General features: G+C 40.2%; 1 protein-coding gene across 27 annotated transcripts in view; it reads left to right on the top strand.

The window, feature by feature from the left end:
• The window catches only part of EPB41L3 (erythrocyte membrane protein band 4.1 like 3), a 147294-nt gene that overhangs the window by 102335 nt on the left and 25838 nt on the right, over positions 1-19121 (top strand). For 21 of the 27 annotated variants that reach the window (XM_061448733.1, XM_061448729.1, XM_061448727.1 and 18 more), the window contains exons 4-12: positions 426-530; positions 2994-3036; positions 6624-6699; positions 8448-8666; positions 8840-8927; positions 12467-12619; positions 14529-14626; positions 16146-16321; positions 18416-18636. In XM_061448733.1, the coding sequence (XP_061304717.1) occupies positions 426-530; positions 2994-3036; positions 6624-6699; positions 8448-8666; positions 8840-8927; positions 12467-12619; positions 14529-14626; positions 16146-16321; positions 18416-18636 (1179 nt within the window). The remainder of the gene's footprint in view (positions 1-425; positions 531-2993; positions 3037-6623; positions 6700-8447; positions 8667-8839; positions 8928-12466; positions 12620-14528; positions 14627-16145; positions 16322-18415; positions 18637-19121) is intronic. The other 6 variants (XM_061448755.1, XM_061448751.1, XM_061448749.1 and 3 more) reach the window with 1 other exon arrangement.

The following is a 19121-nucleotide window of genomic DNA, read 5'->3' as shown; positions in this document are numbered from 1 at the left end:
TTTACCTCTGGTGGATCAGCCCCAGTCACAGCTCTGATAGTCAATGACCAGGAATACTTTGTAGCACTGTGTGTTGTTGCACACAAAGAATACCCTGGTTTGCTGAGAAATGACCTCTGCATGCATTTGAAATTGCAATTTCTTAAATACAGAAGAGATCTTCTCATTGAAACTTGACACATGACATGTACTGACTTATTTTTAACTCCTCAAGAAGACCTGAACTTTTATGAAAAGCAGGTTTACCCATTCAGCAGATTCTTATGAAGCTCCAAGTCAATAGGTTTAAAAGGTGTGTGAGTTTAATTAAATCATTTGAGGTTATTGATTTGAAGACTGAACAGAAAATATGTTATTTTAATGCTTATATTACTTTATTTTGCAAATGTGATTTATTTTTTTTTTCACCTATTCATTTTCCACAGAAACGTTCCAGAGGCCAAATGCTTTTTGACAAAGTGTGCGAGCATCTGAACCTTTTGGAAAAAGACTACTTTGGGCTAACATACAGAGACACAGAAAACCAAAAGGTAACCCACCAAACTGCAGCCAGCCTTTGGCATATGGACATCAGAGTTCCCCAAGACTTCCCCCAGACAGTTGCAAATAGACCAGAAGTGGGTTTTATTTTCTTTGCCAAGTTCCACAAACATATCTTAAGCTACTGTTTTTTGTAACTACTTGTCAAGTTTCCCTGGCTTCCCTCTGTGATGGCTATTTATGACATGAAAGAAGTTAATCATATAGCTTGTACTCTTTCTAATATGATTTATTTCATTACTGATGTAGATGAAAGTCAGGTTTATATTCAGAGATACACTACTAAACATATAATACTATAATATGGCTTAATAAAAATACTGTGGTTGGGATACAGATAGGCAGGAGTTGATTGCTCTTGCTAACTGCTCAGATAAAGTAAGGCTTTAAGTCTTGACTTTGTCAAGTGTTGTTGATTTGGCTAAAGACATTAGTCTTCAGAAGCACTTGGTAGCAATAGTGAATCACATTCTGCTTCTCTGCATCTCAACTTAAGTATTAAATGAGCTATTAACACTGTCCAAGATGATCTAATGGGCAGGTGATTTGATATATATATATATATAAAATTTTAGACACATTATGATGAAAGAGAGAGTATCAAAGGATAATTTAAAATATTGCTGTGTGATTTTGGCACTTTAAGATAAATATTTTGAAAGAAACCAGTAATTAAACTTCTTACTAACATATGCAGTAGCCCAGCAGAGTTCAGGTGAAGGTATTTTGAGCTTTGAATGGCCTCAAGAGGTTTTCCCTGGTGGATCTGGAGCTATTACTACTTCTTTAGCTGTTTGCTTGTGAGAATAACACCCATATTTCCCAGGTTTCCCTTTGTTTCAGTGATGTGAAAAAAAAATAAATCAGTCTTTTTGTCTTCTTCTCCTTTCTTTAAAGACTTTTAAATATGAGGATTTTGTTTGATTCAGAAAATCACTTAAGCAGTCACTTAGTCCATGGTGGTGCAACATAACACTTTAGCATATGCTCAGTTTTGAGTTGTGGTAAAAGTGAGGCAGATGTTTAAGTGCATTTCCAGATAAGTGTGCTTTCCTGTACTGGAAAGAGAAGAATGTATTCATTTTTAACAGGTGGTTTAGAAGCACTAAACATTTATAGGTGTATAGATTTTAGCTTTTTGGAGCTAAACTGCTAAAAGAATAACTGCCTGCCACCACATTTATAGATCAGTAACATGCATATTTTTAATGTCAAAGTACTTAGCATTTCACCTCCATCCTCTGCCAGATAACTTCTAGCCACACAGTACATGGGCCCACATCACGTCATCTTCGAAAATAGAAATCCTGATGCATATTTCTTGGTGCATAGTGTGCTTTCGCGCTCAGCAATAGCTGGAGTTATAGGAGGCTCATGTTTTGCACCAGAGGCTGGGTTTGGACAGCTGCAAACTTGTTGTTTTTGTTGGGGGGGGAATTGTTGTGTTCTGCTTGTTTGATATTTCTTCCGTATTTTTTTTCTCAGATATGTTCATTTATCTTTCTTTGGAGAAAGTGGAACTTTCTTAGGGGAAGCAAGCTTTATGTTCTTGGCTGTGTGACGCATTCTAAGTATTAAATTAATCCTGCTAAAGGACAAGGCAGAGGTGGCAACAAGAGACCCCAAGCTGCTGCATGCCTCCTCCAGAGGAATTTCATCTGCTCCTTGACATTCATGGAGTAGTAACACATCACTGTGCTAATTCCCCACCTCCTTGTCAGGAGTTTTGGGTAGTCACCAGGCTCTGTGCAGCGTGGATAGGGGCAGCCCTGATGCTGTGATTCTTCCTCAGCTTTCCCCACACACTCCCTCTATCCCCAGGGAGAAAAACTTTTTAACAAGCTTGTAGAAATTTAATTTTCCCAGAACCTACTCTGGCACATATTTCTGTGGATTTATTTTATTAATTTATATTTCATTATTTCTTACATCAAGCTATCTAGACCCTCAGAGGACTCTTCCTTACAGACTGTAGCCATAGGATAAAGAGTAATGGGTTTAAACTTAAACGGGGAAGTTCAGGTTAGATATAAGGAAAAAGCTCTTTACTGTGAGGCTGGTGAGTCACTGGAACAAGTTGCCCAAAAGAGTGGTGAATGCTCCATCCCTGGCAGTGATCAAAGCCAGGTTGGAAATAGACTTATGTGACATGGTTATGTGAGGTGTCCCTGCCCGTGGCAGGGGGATTGAAACTAGATGATCTTAAGACCCTGTTCAACCCTGCCTGTTCTGTGATTCTATGATTCAATGTCTGGGAAGGTTAATAAAAGTCCTGCTTTTACCCAGGGACACATCTTGAAAGTTAATGTTATTCCTGCCTACTGCCACTCCAAGGAGAAAGGGGTGGCAGACCTTTGCTTGTTCTAGCTTTGACTCATATCACTGTTGTAAAAATAATGTTTATTGTGTTTTCTAATTCAAATTGAAAAAAAAATGAACTATTTTCTTTGCAGAATTGGTTGGATCCTGCCAAGGAAATCAAGAAACAGATACGAAGTAAGTTTGTTATCATTGTGTGTTTATTTCAGGGAGTCTGGAAAGCTTCTATTCTGGCGTATCTGGAACCCAGACATCTATACAGAGAAATCTGTTTCTCTAAAACGCTATTAGTGTTTGTGAAGACATCAGACCTCTGTGGCACTGAGTGGGGATGCAAGATAAAGAGGGGCTCCTTGGCATGCACAGCCCGTCTGATCCTTGGGGCTTGTTCCTAAATGGCCAGGATAACTTACTGCTCTTGAGTTGAAGGGCCTATCTCATGGGGTCCCCCGGGACCAGAGGTTTGGCAGCCAGCTCTTCCCCTTCTCTCATCCACAAGATGAGGGGAGAGATGGGATGTGTCCATGGCTGCCTTCTCGGTGTCTTCTCCCAGGAGGACTTGCTCCCTCTGGGGGCACAAAGCCGATTTCACAGTCTTCTTCTGCATCCTCTTCCAAGTCTCTGGCAAAGGACTTACCTGCATCTTTTAGGTATTTTACCCAATGGTGAGTGCAAGCAGTTACAGAGACTCGTAACACATGAACTTGCATTGCTGAAAACAGCTTGAGATTTTCAGAGATGTGAAAAACTGAAGTTTGACATTAAGCAATGTAACCTTAGGGACTAGACCGTGTATGTAAATTATTTCTTTGCATTACTGATGTTTATATCATAACCAGAAACACTGTTCATGCCTCATACTGAAATACTCCACTGATGCAAAGATAGCACTCTATCTAAAATATCTTTCCTTCCTGTGTGTCAAAAGCTTGAACTCTGCTCCTAAAATGACCATTCAACTGACAGAGAACCAGGCAATTTTCTGCTTCACATGAATATTTTAAAAAGACCAGTTGTTAAATTTAGCCCTCTGTTACATTAGAAATTCAAAAACCTCTCGAAGGAGAGCCTTGTCAAGACTGCAGGCTCAAAATTCGACCTGCCTTTTTCACCGCCCCTCACTTCCTAAAATTGATGAAAAGTCTGTGTGTCTGATTCTTTGAGCAGGAAATCCCCAGCAGTTCTTTTCACATTTTGTAAATGGTTTCTTCTAGCGCTTGATACATCTGGTAGTTCACATGAGTGATGGGTGAGGTTCAGCAAATTAATCACTTTCCTCTCCCAAGATTCAAAGGGTTAATTTACACTGGCTGGAAAACTTCCCCACTTACTGCCCATCTCCCTTGGAGTATTGTGTGCAGTTCTGGTGTCCTCAACATAAAAAGGACATGGAACTGTTGGAACAAGTCCAGAGGAGGGCCACGAGGATGATCAGGGGACTGGAGCACCTCCTGTATGAAGACAGGCTGAGAAAGTTGGGGCTCTTCAGCCTGGAGAAGAGAAGGCTGTGTGGAGACCTCATAGCAGCCTTCCAGTATCTGAAGGGGGGCTATAGGGATGCTGGAGAGGGACTCTTCATTAGGGACTGTAGTGACAGGACAAGGGGTAACAGGTTCAAACTTAAACAGGGGAAGTTTAGATTGGATATAAGGAGGAAATTCTTTACTGTGATGGTGGTGAGGCACTGGAATGGGTTGCCCAGGGAGGCTGTGAATGCTCCATCCCTGGCAGTGTTCAAGGCCAGGTTGGACGAGGCCTTGGGTGACATGGTTTAGTGTGAGGTGTTCCTGCCCATGGCAGGGGGGTTGGAACTAGATGATCTTAAGGTCCTTTCCAACCCTAACGATTCTATGATTCTACTGTAGGACTTTCCATCAGTATTATTTTCATTAAAAGTAAGTGATTTGCAATAAAAAATAACAAAAATCTGCCACCTTTTAATCTCGTGAGAAGATTGAGAGGAAGGTGATGTAGACCTTGATGAGTCAGGTTATGCTAAGGGTCAATGCAAATAAAGCAGCTCAGCTCCACACCACTGGTTTAAAATGTATTTAATATCTGCCTGAGCCATGAGATGGACAATGAAAGGTTGTCACAGCAAGAGATTAACCGGGGCAGAAGAGTCTCGTCCTGGACTTGACAGAGGGGACAGATGCATTTGCAGAAGATGACAGCAGTAATTTGCTTGCTCTGTACAATTCACCCCAGGAGTTTGGAATAGGATGATGGTAGAAAAGTAGGGCTGTTACCCATGACACTTTCCAAAAGACAAATAATAATCCTGCTAAATGCTGGTTGAGTTGTACAACACTCAGATATCCATTATTCTACTGCAGACCACAGGGATTTCATCCCAGTATTTGAGAAAAGAGGCTGAGTTATAACACATAGCAAGTGTAACAGTGTATAAAACAGTGTTAGGTTTTATTTAAACCCCTGTAAGTGTGTGTGGAGGAGGGAGTGTCAAGACCTCTTGCTCTGGTGTCTTAACCACCCATGCTTTAGGACAGGCTATATCACAGGTTAGATTTACTTTTTGTGAGACAGAGGAATAGATTTTTGGGCCATGGCTCCACTCCCACCTCAGTTCCCAGTGGGAGTACAGCAGATACACCTTCAAACCTCTTTAGGAGGTACCTAGGCACATGGAGTCACTGAATTGAAAATCATGGGAAACCTCTACCCTGTCAGATTTATAAGAAGGATTCCTGATTTTCACAGCATTCATGAATGCTTCCTCATTAGACAACCTATGTGGACTTTTCAAGAGATATCTATTTCTAATTAGATCTGTACTTTGACATCAGCGTGTTCCTTTGGTTTCTTCACTGCATATTTCTTCACTGCTGTGATTTATGTGGTAGGAGTACCTATAAGAGGTATATGCCACACAGGCCTTGTACTGAAAAGGCACTGTCTTGCTTGTAAGAACACTGTGGTCTGGACTTTTGTTACTGCTTTCTATTTGCATTTGAGACATGGCCCAGTATAACCTGTCCCTTTTTCAGAATAGCTTTTATATTTACATACTATGTTTAACGCTTTCAGGTTTTTTTTAATCTTGCTGTTCTTTCTTTACAACATTTAAAACTACAGCTCCATGAAAAATTTCACACCCTGTGGTGGCGCAAACCAGTATCCATCCCATGGGTCACCTAAACTTACTGAAATAACCAAATAAGAATTCTGTAGCATTAGGTACTGGTTTTCAGTCATGCTCTCTGTGTTTGTCCTTGCAGTTTTGTCTGCACAGTAATTTACATCTGCTGGAGACAGGGAGCTATGTGCTGAGGCAGCACTCTGAGGATGTTGTGAGCTGCTTTGGGAAGCCAGACCTTGGCGTATCGCCCCACCCCAGACCCCATTTGTACTCTGGCCTGCAGTGTTTGCAGCACCTCTGTGTTTTGGGTGACTAGTTTTTAAAGCTTGTATATAGGCTGTGTTTTCAGGTGGTTAAATCCAGTATAACATTGTTTTCAGACTGAGGATTTTTTTAGTGCTAGAAATAAATTCCTGCTCCCTTAGGATCCTTGCTTCAGTGGAAATCTTACTAAATAAGAAAAGAGCTGTAAAATATGATCTAATACTGTAATTGTGAGAAGGAAAAGTAGTATCTTCAGAGTGATGTATGGGCAAAAGATTCTATATCCTGTTCTGATTAATTGCTTGGCTAGAGTATTTTAAAGTTTGCTGGTAATAGAACAGCATGAGCATCTCTGTTTGCACTTACAATGTTCTTACAGTTAATCTGTGTTCTTTTCCAGGTGGTGCTTGGCAGTTTGCATTTAATGTGAAATTCTACCCTCCAGACCCTGCCCAGCTATCTGAAGATATTACCAGGTGTTTAAAACATTAAATACCTTTCTAGAAGTGGCTTAAAAGTTGTTTGTAGTAGTGCTTAAACTTTAATTATCCAAGAAAAGGAATGTTTTGTATTGCCATTGGCTTCCTTTCTCTTACGAGCTTATGGAAAACATGTAGTGCTTTGGCAGAGAAGACACTGTGAACAGCGTCTGTCCTCTGAGCTAAGAAGACTTAGTATAATTTAATGTTAAACCCCAGCTTTTCCGAAATACATATTCCTGAGTGTTGAGTTTAATTTTCACAAAGATTCCTGATGACCAGTTTTGCCAGTGTTAGTAAGTTACTATTGTAAGTACAGTCATAACTATGAAAGGAAAGAAGTAGAATAAAGATAAGCATGCCTGTAAATTTTGTATGTCATTTGACAGGGTAAGCAATTGATGTGCACGGTATCAGGAGCTTGGTGGTAATGAATGGCTCCTCCTTTCTATCCAGGACACTTAGCTCTGCAGTCTTCACCTCTGTTCTCCAGTTTTGTATTCAGATTGCAACCACAGGAAAAAAAAAGAACAAAAACTCATCTGGTTTCCTCCTTGGTATATGGTAGGAAAACTTCTGAGCTGTGGCGAGTTCTGTGCCACCAGGAAACTGTTCCGTAGCCTTTTATAACATTTTGCAGCCTGTGGATATTTTTAACCTTCATTGCTTTGTGGACTACTTGATGCTTTTAAGGTAGCATGAAGCCTTTGGCTTAGATCAGAGGTTCCCTGTGCTAGGCACTGCACAGAAAGTCAGTGTGCCAAGAATACACGCTTCAACAGAGGTCTTCCAAAAGAAAAGATTGTTTTTTCCCTCTTGTTGCCCTCAAATCTCCCCTGGGAACTCTGTGTCTTCACCACCAAGCCAATGCTCTTCCCTTTTTCCAGTTTTCTTCTATTTGCTGATCCCTTGCACTGCTTATCCCTGTGTTTTTAACAGCATTTACTCTTTAAATGTATTTTTGAAAAAGCTCAACAGTTTGCTAAAGAGACAACTTACATTTTTTGAATGCTTGGAGTTCAGCACCTATTCGGTTAACAGTATTTGGGGTCTTTAATTATTTTTTCTCCTTAAAAACATCATGAGATAGCTATATAGTTTAGTGATGTATAATAGAAACATGGGATGGCTAATAGGTAATTCTCCCATCTATGTCACTAAACAAATAGGGGCCTACAAAATAAACAAAAGGGGCCTACAAGAATTCTGGAGAGGGACTTTTTACAAGGGCATGTAGTGACAGGACAAGGGGAAATGGCTTTAAACTGGCAGAGGGTAGGTACAGATATTAAGAAGAAATTCTTTACTGTGAGGGTGGTGAGACACTGGAACAGGTTGCCAGGAGAAGTTGTGGTTGCTCATCCCTGGAATTGTTCAAGGCCAGGTTGGATGAGGCTTTGAGCAACTTGGTCTAGTGGAAGGTCTTGAAACTAGTTGGTCTTTAAGGTCCCTTCCAACCAAAACCATTTTATGATTCTATGATCTTCATACTTCTTTATAAAGGTAAACTAGGCATTGCTACCCATAAGATAGGCAAGGTTTGTTTTGGGGTTTGGGTTGTTGTTTTGGTTTTTTTTTCCCAAAAAACCTCATTATTATCCTTGTTAACACCTGAAAAACTCTGGGCTTGGGAGCATTAGTAAATCAGTAGAGGAACTGAGGCCTCTTGCTGGTGCTTGGATGATGCTCCTCTGGGGGGTACTGGTGAAAGAGTGCTTTCTGAGCTGTCCTTGTGCTCCTTGCAGGTACTACCTCTGCTTGCAGCTGAGAGATGACATCGTGTCGGGTCGGCTGCCGTGCTCATTTGTCACACTGGCTCTGCTGGGCTCCTACACCGTGCAGTCAGAGCTTGGAGACTACGACCCCGATGAGTATGGCAGTGACTACATCAGCGAATTTCGCTTTGCGCCAAATCATACTAAGGAGCTGGAGGATAAAGTGATCGAGCTGCACAAGAGCCACAGGTAAGCAGAGGGCGTCAATGTAGGTCTGCACCAGAGCTTTGGCTCTGGTAGGGTACCCTTGTTACCTGAGGGATGTGCTGTTTCTGTAAGGCTGAAAATGTTTTCCAGCTGCTGGATTTTATTTTGGATTCTGTTTCCTTAATAATGATGCTACATTGGTTCCTTTTCCTCAGGGGTATGACACCTGCAGAGGCTGAGATGCATTTCCTGGAGAATGCCAAAAAACTGTCAATGTATGGAGTAGATCTCCATCATGCCAAGGTATGTACTCCAGTTCTTTCACTGGTCATCTTTATCCTGTGGCATAGCACTTGAGTCTGCATGGACTCCGTGATTTATTCTTTCTTCTTGTTTTTAGACAGGCATTTTGTGGGATAAATCATGTGTCAACATGAAGAAAGATGACTCATGGGATAAGCATAAATATATCTTGTAACTGAAACATAACTTAGCCTATAGATTGGAGGATGTTGCACATGAACCTTTCATGTTGATTAAACAACCAGATCCTTTGGGAAAATTTTGAGTGAACAGAGTAGTGAGGAAGGATTTCAGAAGCTGTCCAGAGAGTGACCAGTTGTCATTTCATTTTCTAATTTAATAGCCAACGATGGTATCTTAACCGGATAAGCACATCATTTCTAACACTGCAGAGGACTTTCAAGCAATTATTTAGCTATGCTGGAAACCTAATCAGTTTGATCATAATGGGGACACAGTTGCTTCTCTCTGTTTTGAAGTGTGGTCTTGCACTTGCCTGGAAGGGCAGTAATTCCACTGGAAACATTCTCCCATGATAAAGCAGTTTCTCTAATCCTTGGCAGGTTAAGTTATGAATAAAACATGGTCATACTTATTGTGGCTTGGGAGAGCCACCTACCAGAATAGTGTTGGTTGTCTGGTTTGTCTTTGTGGGCTTTTTTTTTCCAAATAAATGATTATTTTTCTTAACTCTTCAAAGAAAAGCTAATGGATTTTAACATCTTCAAGGTTTGCATCCTTAACAAGTGAGTGCTGAACAAAGAATCCTGAGCTGTGGAAAATGCTGCATTTTCTGTAAAGGTCAAATTATTGTGAGCCTGTTTTTGTGCTGCAGCAGATCCTTTCAAGAAGCAAGATAAATTTGCAGCTTGGATCTTGAAAGGGTTTGCAGTGGTGTCCCTGGGGCATTTCGTAGGAGCCGTGCATGTGTGTTACAGAATCCAAGGCAATCTTTTGTGTTCTGTTAATTGCCTTCACTGAAAATGAAAAATCTGGGCATGGTTCAACGGGCAGCACTCTGCCACGAGGCATGCCGCTGCCTTCCCTGTGTCTTGCAGATAGGCGCAAAATCTTGAGGTGCATTTGGAGCAGAGATAGAAACGGACTGGTGAATGTCGCTCAGTAGCTTTTTTTCAACATTCTTTTTCTGACACAAATCTTCAGCAGCAAAGTGAGTTCCCGTTCTAAATACACTGCAGACTTTGTTACTGGTAATTTAACATAGCATAGCATTAAGGCCTAAGTTGTTTTTTTTTTCAGGATATTGGAGAAAGGCTGTGGAATTTAAGAAAGGATATCCTGAGTTTAATTTTTTTCCTAGAAAATACTACTATCCAGTCTTACTGTTATGTTTGTCTTATGAGAAGACAAGTGGGTAGACAAGCCAATCTCCCTCTAAAGCGATGTTCTGAATCAGAAAAGCTGAAGAAACTAGCTATTCTGTGATTCTGTAATTCTAAGTGGTAACCAAATTGGGTCTGTCTGTGGGTTAAGAAATGCAATGGTAATCTTGGAAACTGATCTGAAGGTGGCAAAAGTAGACTGCGTGAGAAGTAATGTTTAGTTTTAATTAGGTCTGCCTGTGAGATCTGATGGTATCAGGCTATGGGGCAAATATCTCTGTGGATGCCTTTTTGAAAATCACACTGTGGCAGATGTCTCTACATAAATGTCAATTCATTAAGGCTGTGCCAATATCTTAGGTATTCAACAGATGCTGGACTCACCAGCTGCTGTTAAAGCTAGTTCTCAATTACCCAACACTATGGTATGATAAAAAATGTATTTAAATAGACAGATTTGCTCTCTGGGCTGTCACCACTCTGAAAAAGCCCCATTTGTACGCAGAGCTGCAGGGATGTGCAGCTCAGCATCTTGGTGCTTCTGACTTTAGGGCTAACAGTTTTCCATGCAACCATATCACTCCTGAAAAAAGCCAAATTCTTTTATTCAGGTTTCATTTTACATCAGTAGTAAGTATCACGTTGAAAAGCAGTCTTTGACACTGACAGGTAAGAGAAGCCTTGAATGGAGTTACATCTGCTGCAAAGGTGGGGATAAAGGAAGAAGGCATTGCTCAACAAACTGTTGAGAAAGTGTATCAAAAGGAGCCCCTTGCACCTGCATCTTTGTGCTGCATGGGAGCACACAATGCATTTCAGGCATTGGCCGTACAGTGGGATTGCTGGCCATGAGACTTCCTTTTTTAGAATGTGTTCACTGTATTTAGACATTACACTTTGCTTAGAAAGCTGAAACTGAAGACCACTGAAAAAAATTAGCTTTGTCTTGTATACGTACTACCTGACAGTGATGCCACACGAGAGATTTAATTAGGAAAAATCTACTTTTAAGGGGTGATTCTATGATTATTGGAACATGCATCCTCTCTTGGTTTGTCTAACATGGGAGTGACTTTGAGGCACTAATTCTGTGTTGTGTCTCTGATTTTAAAACATACATGAGGTATGTATTTTTTTGTATTTCGATCTGTGCTTTATATGCCTTTTCATCATGACTGGCTATGCATTCCGCTGTGTTCATCTTAAAATGTAATCAGATTTTCACTGTGTGCCTAAAAGATGGCTTGCCAAGAAAACCAAAGGAAAACGATGAATTCATTTCATGATTATCATAGGGTGATGTCTTCATAGCTTCTGTTGTTGGGCTTTTATAACTTTAAGTTATTTTAGAATAATTACTGAAGAACTTTGTGCTCTTAGGTACATCCTTTTTTCCTCTGGCAGTATTAGCACTCAGCTAAATGAAAAACTCCACAGAATTACACAGGCTAGTAGTGATAGCAAACAGTGAAGATTGAGTTTAGACTATTTGAAGTCTTCTAAAGGAAAGAGAAATGTGTACTTCTTACTTAAAAAATACATATTTATGAGTATATTCTGACATGATTGTGGCCAAATCTTCTGTAGTGCTAATGTGTCTGACCTACAGCTTCTCTGTCAAAACATGGGTTATAGCACAGGCATGGTCGCACACTTTCGAGAGACTCTTTCTTGTCCAAATACCTAACTTTCTGCACATTTCAAAGTGAAAATACTGAGCATAGGCACAACAGCATTAGAGAAACTAACAAATGAAAGCCAAGACCAGCAAACTGTGGAAGAAAAATCTGTCTAAGGATTCACAAGGCTTAGTCATAGAGATGAATGATGCCAGAAGTAAATTTGTATGCCGTCCCACTTACTTTCAATCTGGTATTTATGCTAATAACGCTTTTTTGTTATGCTAATAAAATGTTGCTATATGGTTAATATCATTCTTTTAATAGCATCTAAAATTTCCCCCCTCCTTTTGGAGTCTTTGTAAAATATAGGAAACATTCACAATGCTTCCTGCCTGACCTTACTATTACTTGCATGAATGCAGTCAGTGAGTAGGGTAGCTCTCAGAAATCAGGTCACTACAGCTGATGCGTTAAAAAGACATAGCTCAGATAGAAACACAGTATGTAAGAATCTGTAGTACTGTAAGATGTAAGGAGAAAAGTATTTAACAAAGTGCATTACTTGCTTTTCCAGGATTCTGAAGGAGTGGAAATCATGTTAGGAGTTTGTGCAAGTGGTCTTTTAATATATCGAGACAGACTCAGAATAAATAGATTTGCGTGGCCAAAGGTTCTGAAAATCTCCTACAAAAGGAATAACTTCTACATCAAAATCCGACCGGGGGAGGTAAGGACACTCTTTAGTGAATGAACCTTTTCAAAAAGCCCGTGTTCTGCTTGCTGATTTGTCATGTCTTACAAGCCTTTAATATCCCTCTCCATTTACATGTTTTGTGCTGATTTTCTTTGGAAAGATTAGGTAAATACTTTATTTAAAATACAGGTAAAACCTTCTTTGGTGTTTTTATGTTTACATCCATGAACTAACATAAAGTATGGCCATCTGCATATGAAAAGCTCATCCATATTATAAATACTTCAAGAATTTAAGTAATACATTGTTTATTCACGGTGTGCTTGTTTATCCACCTTAATACTATGTTAAATTAGCATCCTTTCATCTTGCCCACTAGGAGATGTAGACAGGTCATACCAGATTTTATGAGCTTATCAGACCAGTACATTTGGAGTTGGAACAGAAATCCGGTGACTGATTAAAAAGCAGCCAGGCATCTATCACTGAGCAGTCTTGGTAGCTGCGCACGAGCCCTCCCAGCCCCACTGGAGCTCCTGGTCTGGCTCTGGAGAACGGGATGTGAAATCTTGTACAGTGAGTGCCCTCTCGTGGCTCAGCCCGATGCACAGCAAACACCTGCCTCATGGATTGAGCGTGTATTGTTAACCCATAGATAAAATCATAAATCTTAGGAAGAATCCCAGGAGGAGTTCAGGATCACCACAGGCAAAGAAGCATTTCCATTTTAAGTGCTGGTACAATCACCTGTGTGCAGTAGATGGAAAACCCATATCCATTTTAGAGGGTGGAGCTGTATAGTGGGAGAGAAATCGCGTGCATGAGGACTGGCATTTCTTCCTTAATGCAGTATGGCAGTTGGGATCTGAACCAATGTCCCCAGAACTGACTTCATAAATGACCTGGAAAATCTCCTGGGGCCCCCCACCTGCCCCAGGGACTGAAAACTTCCCGGTCTTGAGTTTGGTTTTAAAACCAAAACACACAGCCAGTGTTGTTCCCAGTGCCTGCACTCAAGCTCTCCATCACTGGAGCATGTTGAGCTCTGCTGGTCGTGATATGTGACCTCCTGTGACCAGGTCATAGTTCCTCATGCAAAATAATCAGTGCAGTCTCTACCCAAATCACATTTGATGATAATGTGATTCATTATCCCATGTGTCACTTATATCTTGTTTTATTGTTTTGCTTTTTCCTGCCTTGTTTCTTTCTGTCAACTCCACATAGGGATCCAGGCTTCCCTACAAGTGCTCTTCTGCTTTGCTTTTCCCAGTTGCAGCAACACTATTTCACGTACTCATCTATCTGCATCTAGCCATCAACTTGCTACAGTACTTATAATTGGCACAGTTTTTGCTTCTGGAATATATAAATCTGCAGCACAACCTATAAAGGTCTCTTAGTATCCCAGCCGACTCTTCTCAATTCCCTGTCTTTTCCTCATCTCTCCAGGAGATAAATTAGCTAAAAACACTGTGATTTACTAACTGTAGTTCTTTCACTGTAAATCTCCTTAATCTAAGGCTGCATGAGACCACATCAGTCCCTGGGGACTATTGCCGCCCTCCAGACTATTATCAGGTTTCCCACTGTTAACTGGTAAAGTTAAAACAACAGGGCTGAAACACTTAAATGATGTTTTTCTCAGAAGTCTCCCAAGTCATCTTTGTTACTGTAGGGCATAAAACATCACTGTCACCATCAAAAGCCTCTTGCTTTCCGCAAATAAACATTCTCATTGATTATTACTCACAGCTTCCTTCCCAGACATGGTAGTCTATAGGATGTGTATATATGTGGTTATATACACCTTGCAATAAGGTGAGTAGATGGAGGAAATGAAGATGATCCTGTGTATACAGTCTAAAAACAGATGCACAGCATTTATTCTTTTTCCCTTTTTTTTTTCTTTCTCTAAAATTTCTTTTTTTTTCCTGCCTAGTTTGAGCAGTTTGAAAGCACTATTGGGTTTAAGTTGCCAAATCATCGTGCTGCAAAACGCTTATGGAAAGTGTGTGTTGAGCATCATACATTTTTCAGGTATGTGGATTTCTTTTCCTAAAGGTGTGATATAAAACGCAACAGGAAAGACCAGTTCTGTCAGCAGTGGCAAACCCCTCCAAATCAAATTGGCCTATTGATCATGAAGCATCTCTGAGCAGACAAGGGAATGTTATTGCTTCTGCAAAATTTTAAATGTTTCACCCAAATTATTCATACTATTTCAATAGATACTGTTTAAAATCACCATATGGTCCCAATTAATTGTTCTGCTTTATCTGTGTCATGATATTATCAGCTGCTATAATTAAAGAGATGAAGGAATCTGCTGCACTTCTGCACATATGCTTGTATAGGGAGAACAACTTAATGGAAAGTTACTGGGGGATGTGGGTAAGAGTCTAAAAAAGAAATATGTATATATATTTCATTTCAAATGAAATTACAGACAGTGTTCAGTGTTGTATTTGTAGTCAGCAGAATATCCAATCCATAGCTGTCATTTTTTTATTACTGAGGAATTGTGCAGCTGTGTCTTTGACATCTAAGAGGACCTGAGAAAAGTTTGGGATAGTGGAATAAATGCTGTAATTTGTTTGTGCTAAGATAGTCAGTAAAGAGATACTTAACAATGGAAACTCAAAAGGGTGAGATATTCAGTGGTGTGAAGGGGCTTCTAGTGCTTGGGAACCTCTCTAAAGATGTTTGGAAAGACTGAAGAATTTCTATTTTTTCTTAAAACTATTGGTTCAGCCTGTCTGTATGTTCATATGAAATGCAGTCTTAGCAGCAAAAGATCTAAAAGGAAATTGAGTGTGCATTTTTGGGGTGTTTTCTGATTTTTAATGGAAAACCAGTGTCTAAAACATAAACTTCATAGCACGAGAATGGTTTTTTCCCATAGGCAAATGGAATGGCAAATTCACATAGCCAAAATAGAGAGGATGAGATGGCTCTAACCTGAAAAATGTCTGCCTCCCCTGTGAATGAATACTGCCTGGCATACACTGGAAATTTGCTCTGGCCCTGCCTTCAGTATAGCAGCACCATTTTAAATCTGGAGTATAAAGCACTGGAACAGGTTGCCCAAAAAAGTGGTAAATGCTCCATCTCTGGCAGTGGTCAAGGCCAGGTTGGACAGAGCCTTGGGTGAAGAGTCCCTGACTGTGGCAGGAGAGTTGGAACAAGATGATCTTTAAGGTCCCTTCCAACCGAGACCATTCTATGATTGTATGATTCAGCCCAGGTCAGCGTCCCTGATACAAGAAGTAACATTTTTAGTTTTGGTGATTAGAAAATAATAAACTTGATTTTCAAGCAGGAAGGGACTGGGTGATTCTTGCCTGTTAGGAAGAGCTCAGCTCTTCAAATGCATTAGCTAAGCAGTTTTGTCATGCTGTATGAGGGGCATCATTTGATTCCCTTTTAGCTGCAGACCTGTGAGGCACAAGTTATGATGGAGAGTGATACCCAACAGTTGTCTTCTCTCCTCTGCAGAAATAGTGGACTGATTTTTGGAGGAGGCGGAGTAATGGGTGCACTGCTTGGTGTGTTTTAGGCTCCTGCTGCCAGAAGCACCTCCAAAGAAGTTTCTCACACTGGGCTCCAAGTTTCGCTACAGTGGCCGGACGCAGGCCCAGACGAGAAGAGCCAGTGCCCTCATAGACCGTCCTGCACCTTACTTTGAGCGCTCTTCTAGTAAACGTTATACTATGTCTCGAAGCTTAGATGGGGGTAAGGCCATCTCAATTGACATTGTCAAAAGATATCATCATGGTGATTACTGCTTTAGGTTCGGTGTAAGCCTCTTGTCATCTCATCTCCTTGGGCTTCAGCTGAGTGGAGGTTGTGAGTACCTCCACATTCACTGCAGGGTAGGAGAGGACACAGAGGATTAGTGCTGTGTACTGCTGCAGTCCTTACAGTGTTTGCCTGGAGAAGGCCATTGGCAGCCCAATCTTTGTGGAGCAGAGCCTCTGTCCTTGACCTCACACCTGCAGAGCACTTCCCTGCTTTGCAGAAGGATGAGGCACCTGGACTTGCCAGCCTGGACCTGCCTGCCTGAACAAGTCAAGTTCAACACTTTTTCAGGGTTTGCAGGAGTAACTCTTTGGGGTTTGGTTTGATTTGGATTTTGTTCCTGTGTAAGTTTTTCATTTATGTTCCAATTCATAAATTAAATATTTCCCCTGACACTTGCTTCCAGTTCTCTCATGTGCAATTTGGGTGAGAACTAAGAGGCTTTTTCCATGCATTTCTTTTGAGAATGTGAGATGGGGAGTAACATACACAGGTTAATAGTACATTCTTCCTCTCCTGTCTTTCTCCATGGTTGATGGAGGTCATGGTTCTGCTGATCCTCTAGTTTCAGCCAGCATGTGATTCGGAGTCTCAGCTACTTCTTCAGCTCTTACTGTTGTTGACTGTTGAGTAAAAAGAGGCTGCAGTTTATTTTTGTACAAAAAAAAGACTGAGACTAAATTCAGAATTAAAAAAAAAAAAAAAGGTGAATTTTTCTGTGTAACATCACAAATGAATTGCAATGACTATAGTTGATTGTGGGGAGGGGGAGAAGCTTTAGTTTAAGAATACTAGTGACAAGCCTTTTTTTCTCCCCCTAAAGGTGCTGCTTGTCATTAATTATTTTGGAATCTTCTAATTCTGATGTGCTGCTTGCTCGTTACCAAGCAACTGGTGACCTGATCGCTGTGCATGTGTCTCAAAGCAGAAATTATCCTTCTGCGTTATTTTGTTTGTGGCATCTTAAATGAAATGTCTCCCTCCCTTTGCTTTCTCCTGCCTCCTAAGCTCATTCCCAAGAGAAAAAAATATCCTAAATGCTTTTCCCCAGCATTTGTTAGACTCTGCGAGGTTTTTATGATGTTAATTTGCATAAGTGCAGATGGGGAAAAGAGGTTTTTTAATCAATGCTTATGATTACTTCACTAACATTACTATAGCACAAACGTGGCTGTAACATTCTGAATCATGATTACACTGTTATCCTGGCCCTGTCATCTGTTACAGATGCAAGTAACTATAAATTTGAATAGTCCTATTGACTTAGAAATCAGTTACATAATAGTCAAGAGTGGGGTCTGTGTGTATAATAATGTTTTGATTACACTCTATCTGTAAATTTACTATTTATTTCAAAATCACTTATATATATTTAAGTTTGCTAGATTATTGCACATTTGCATCCTCAAATATTCTGGTTTCATCTGCTGAACTGAATGTCATCACTTCCCAGAATTCTTTAGGATAATGAGCACACTTAACTACCAGGCTTCAATACTCATTAATACAAAGATCCCGTTTCTTGATTCTCAGATAGTATGCCTGCGTTACATCAATATTATCATTTTCTTTAATGCAGCACATTACTTATCATGCATTTGATCTGCATTGTTATATCCTGACATATAAAAAAACCCTCTTCCACCCCCATGGCTGATGTCATAGCTGGTTCCCCTTATGTTTCCTGCCTGATAACTGTGGCAACACATTGATTTTTTTGTTCTGATGTTTTACTACAGCAGCACTTTTAATGGCTTGCTACCATTTAACAACCGTGTAATGCACACATTAGCTACACTAATGTGTGTATACACATCCATAATGTATGTTTATACATATAAAAGCTACAAGCTTTATTTCAAGTAAACAATTTATTTAAATGTATGCACATGCTTCTGATTTCCTGAAACATGACATAGTTGTGTTTTCAGCATATCTTAAATGTTTTACTAACCCAGCTTTTTAATTTTATGCAGCTTCTCAGCAAAAGCTATTTCAGACTTTCCCTCTTTAAATATTTGCTTTTAGCATCAGTGAATGAAAACCATGAAATGTACATGAAGGATTCTGTGTCTGCTGCAGAGGTTGGTACTGGCCAGTACGCCACAACAAAGGGCATCTCTCAGACCAACTTGATAACCACTGTGACCCCAGAGAAAAAGGCAGAAGAAGAGAAAGACGATGAAGAGAGCAAAAAGAAAAGAGCAGAGGAAGTCACCCCAGTCTCGGCAATACGCCATGACACCAAGGTAGAGTTTTGAGGGTTTTGTATTAAACTGACCTGCCTACAGAGCGCTCGAAGAAACACAGAATTGTCAGGGAGGGAGGGAAGGGGTCCCTTATTCTGTGAAAGGAAACTAGAATATACATGGTTGTATATTCTGTTTAGGTACATGTATATATGTGTCTTGAATCAATATTTTTATACTCCTTCTGCATTTCATATGATGTTGTAAAAGTTGGTTCCTGCCTTGGACTTTTTTGTTTTAAATTTGTTTAACATTGAGCATAGTGTTTTTACACAGCATTCAAGAACTCTTTAGGAAATAGCTGAAAGTAGCTTGGCAGTGCATGTTTTGCTCCTTTGGTCTTCAGTCGTATTTTAACTTCAGTATGGGCATCATGGTTTTTGTTTTTTGACAAGGTAACAAAATAGTTCTGTGTTCTTGTATGTAGCTCTGTGCTTTAAACTGTTGTATTTTTTCTCATTTACTTCTCAAAACACTCTCTTTCC

Source organism: Pezoporus flaviventris, unplaced genomic scaffold (assembly GCF_033815535.1).
Source record: "Pezoporus flaviventris isolate CSIRO_AGI_PZ_B2104156 unplaced genomic scaffold, CSIRO_AGI_Pfla_v1 ptg000007l, whole genome shotgun sequence".
NCBI lineage: Eukaryota > Metazoa > Chordata > Aves > Psittaciformes > Psittacidae > Pezoporus > Pezoporus flaviventris.
Note: the sequence above shows the minus strand (reverse complement) of the source record. Positions and strands in the feature narration are given on the sequence as shown.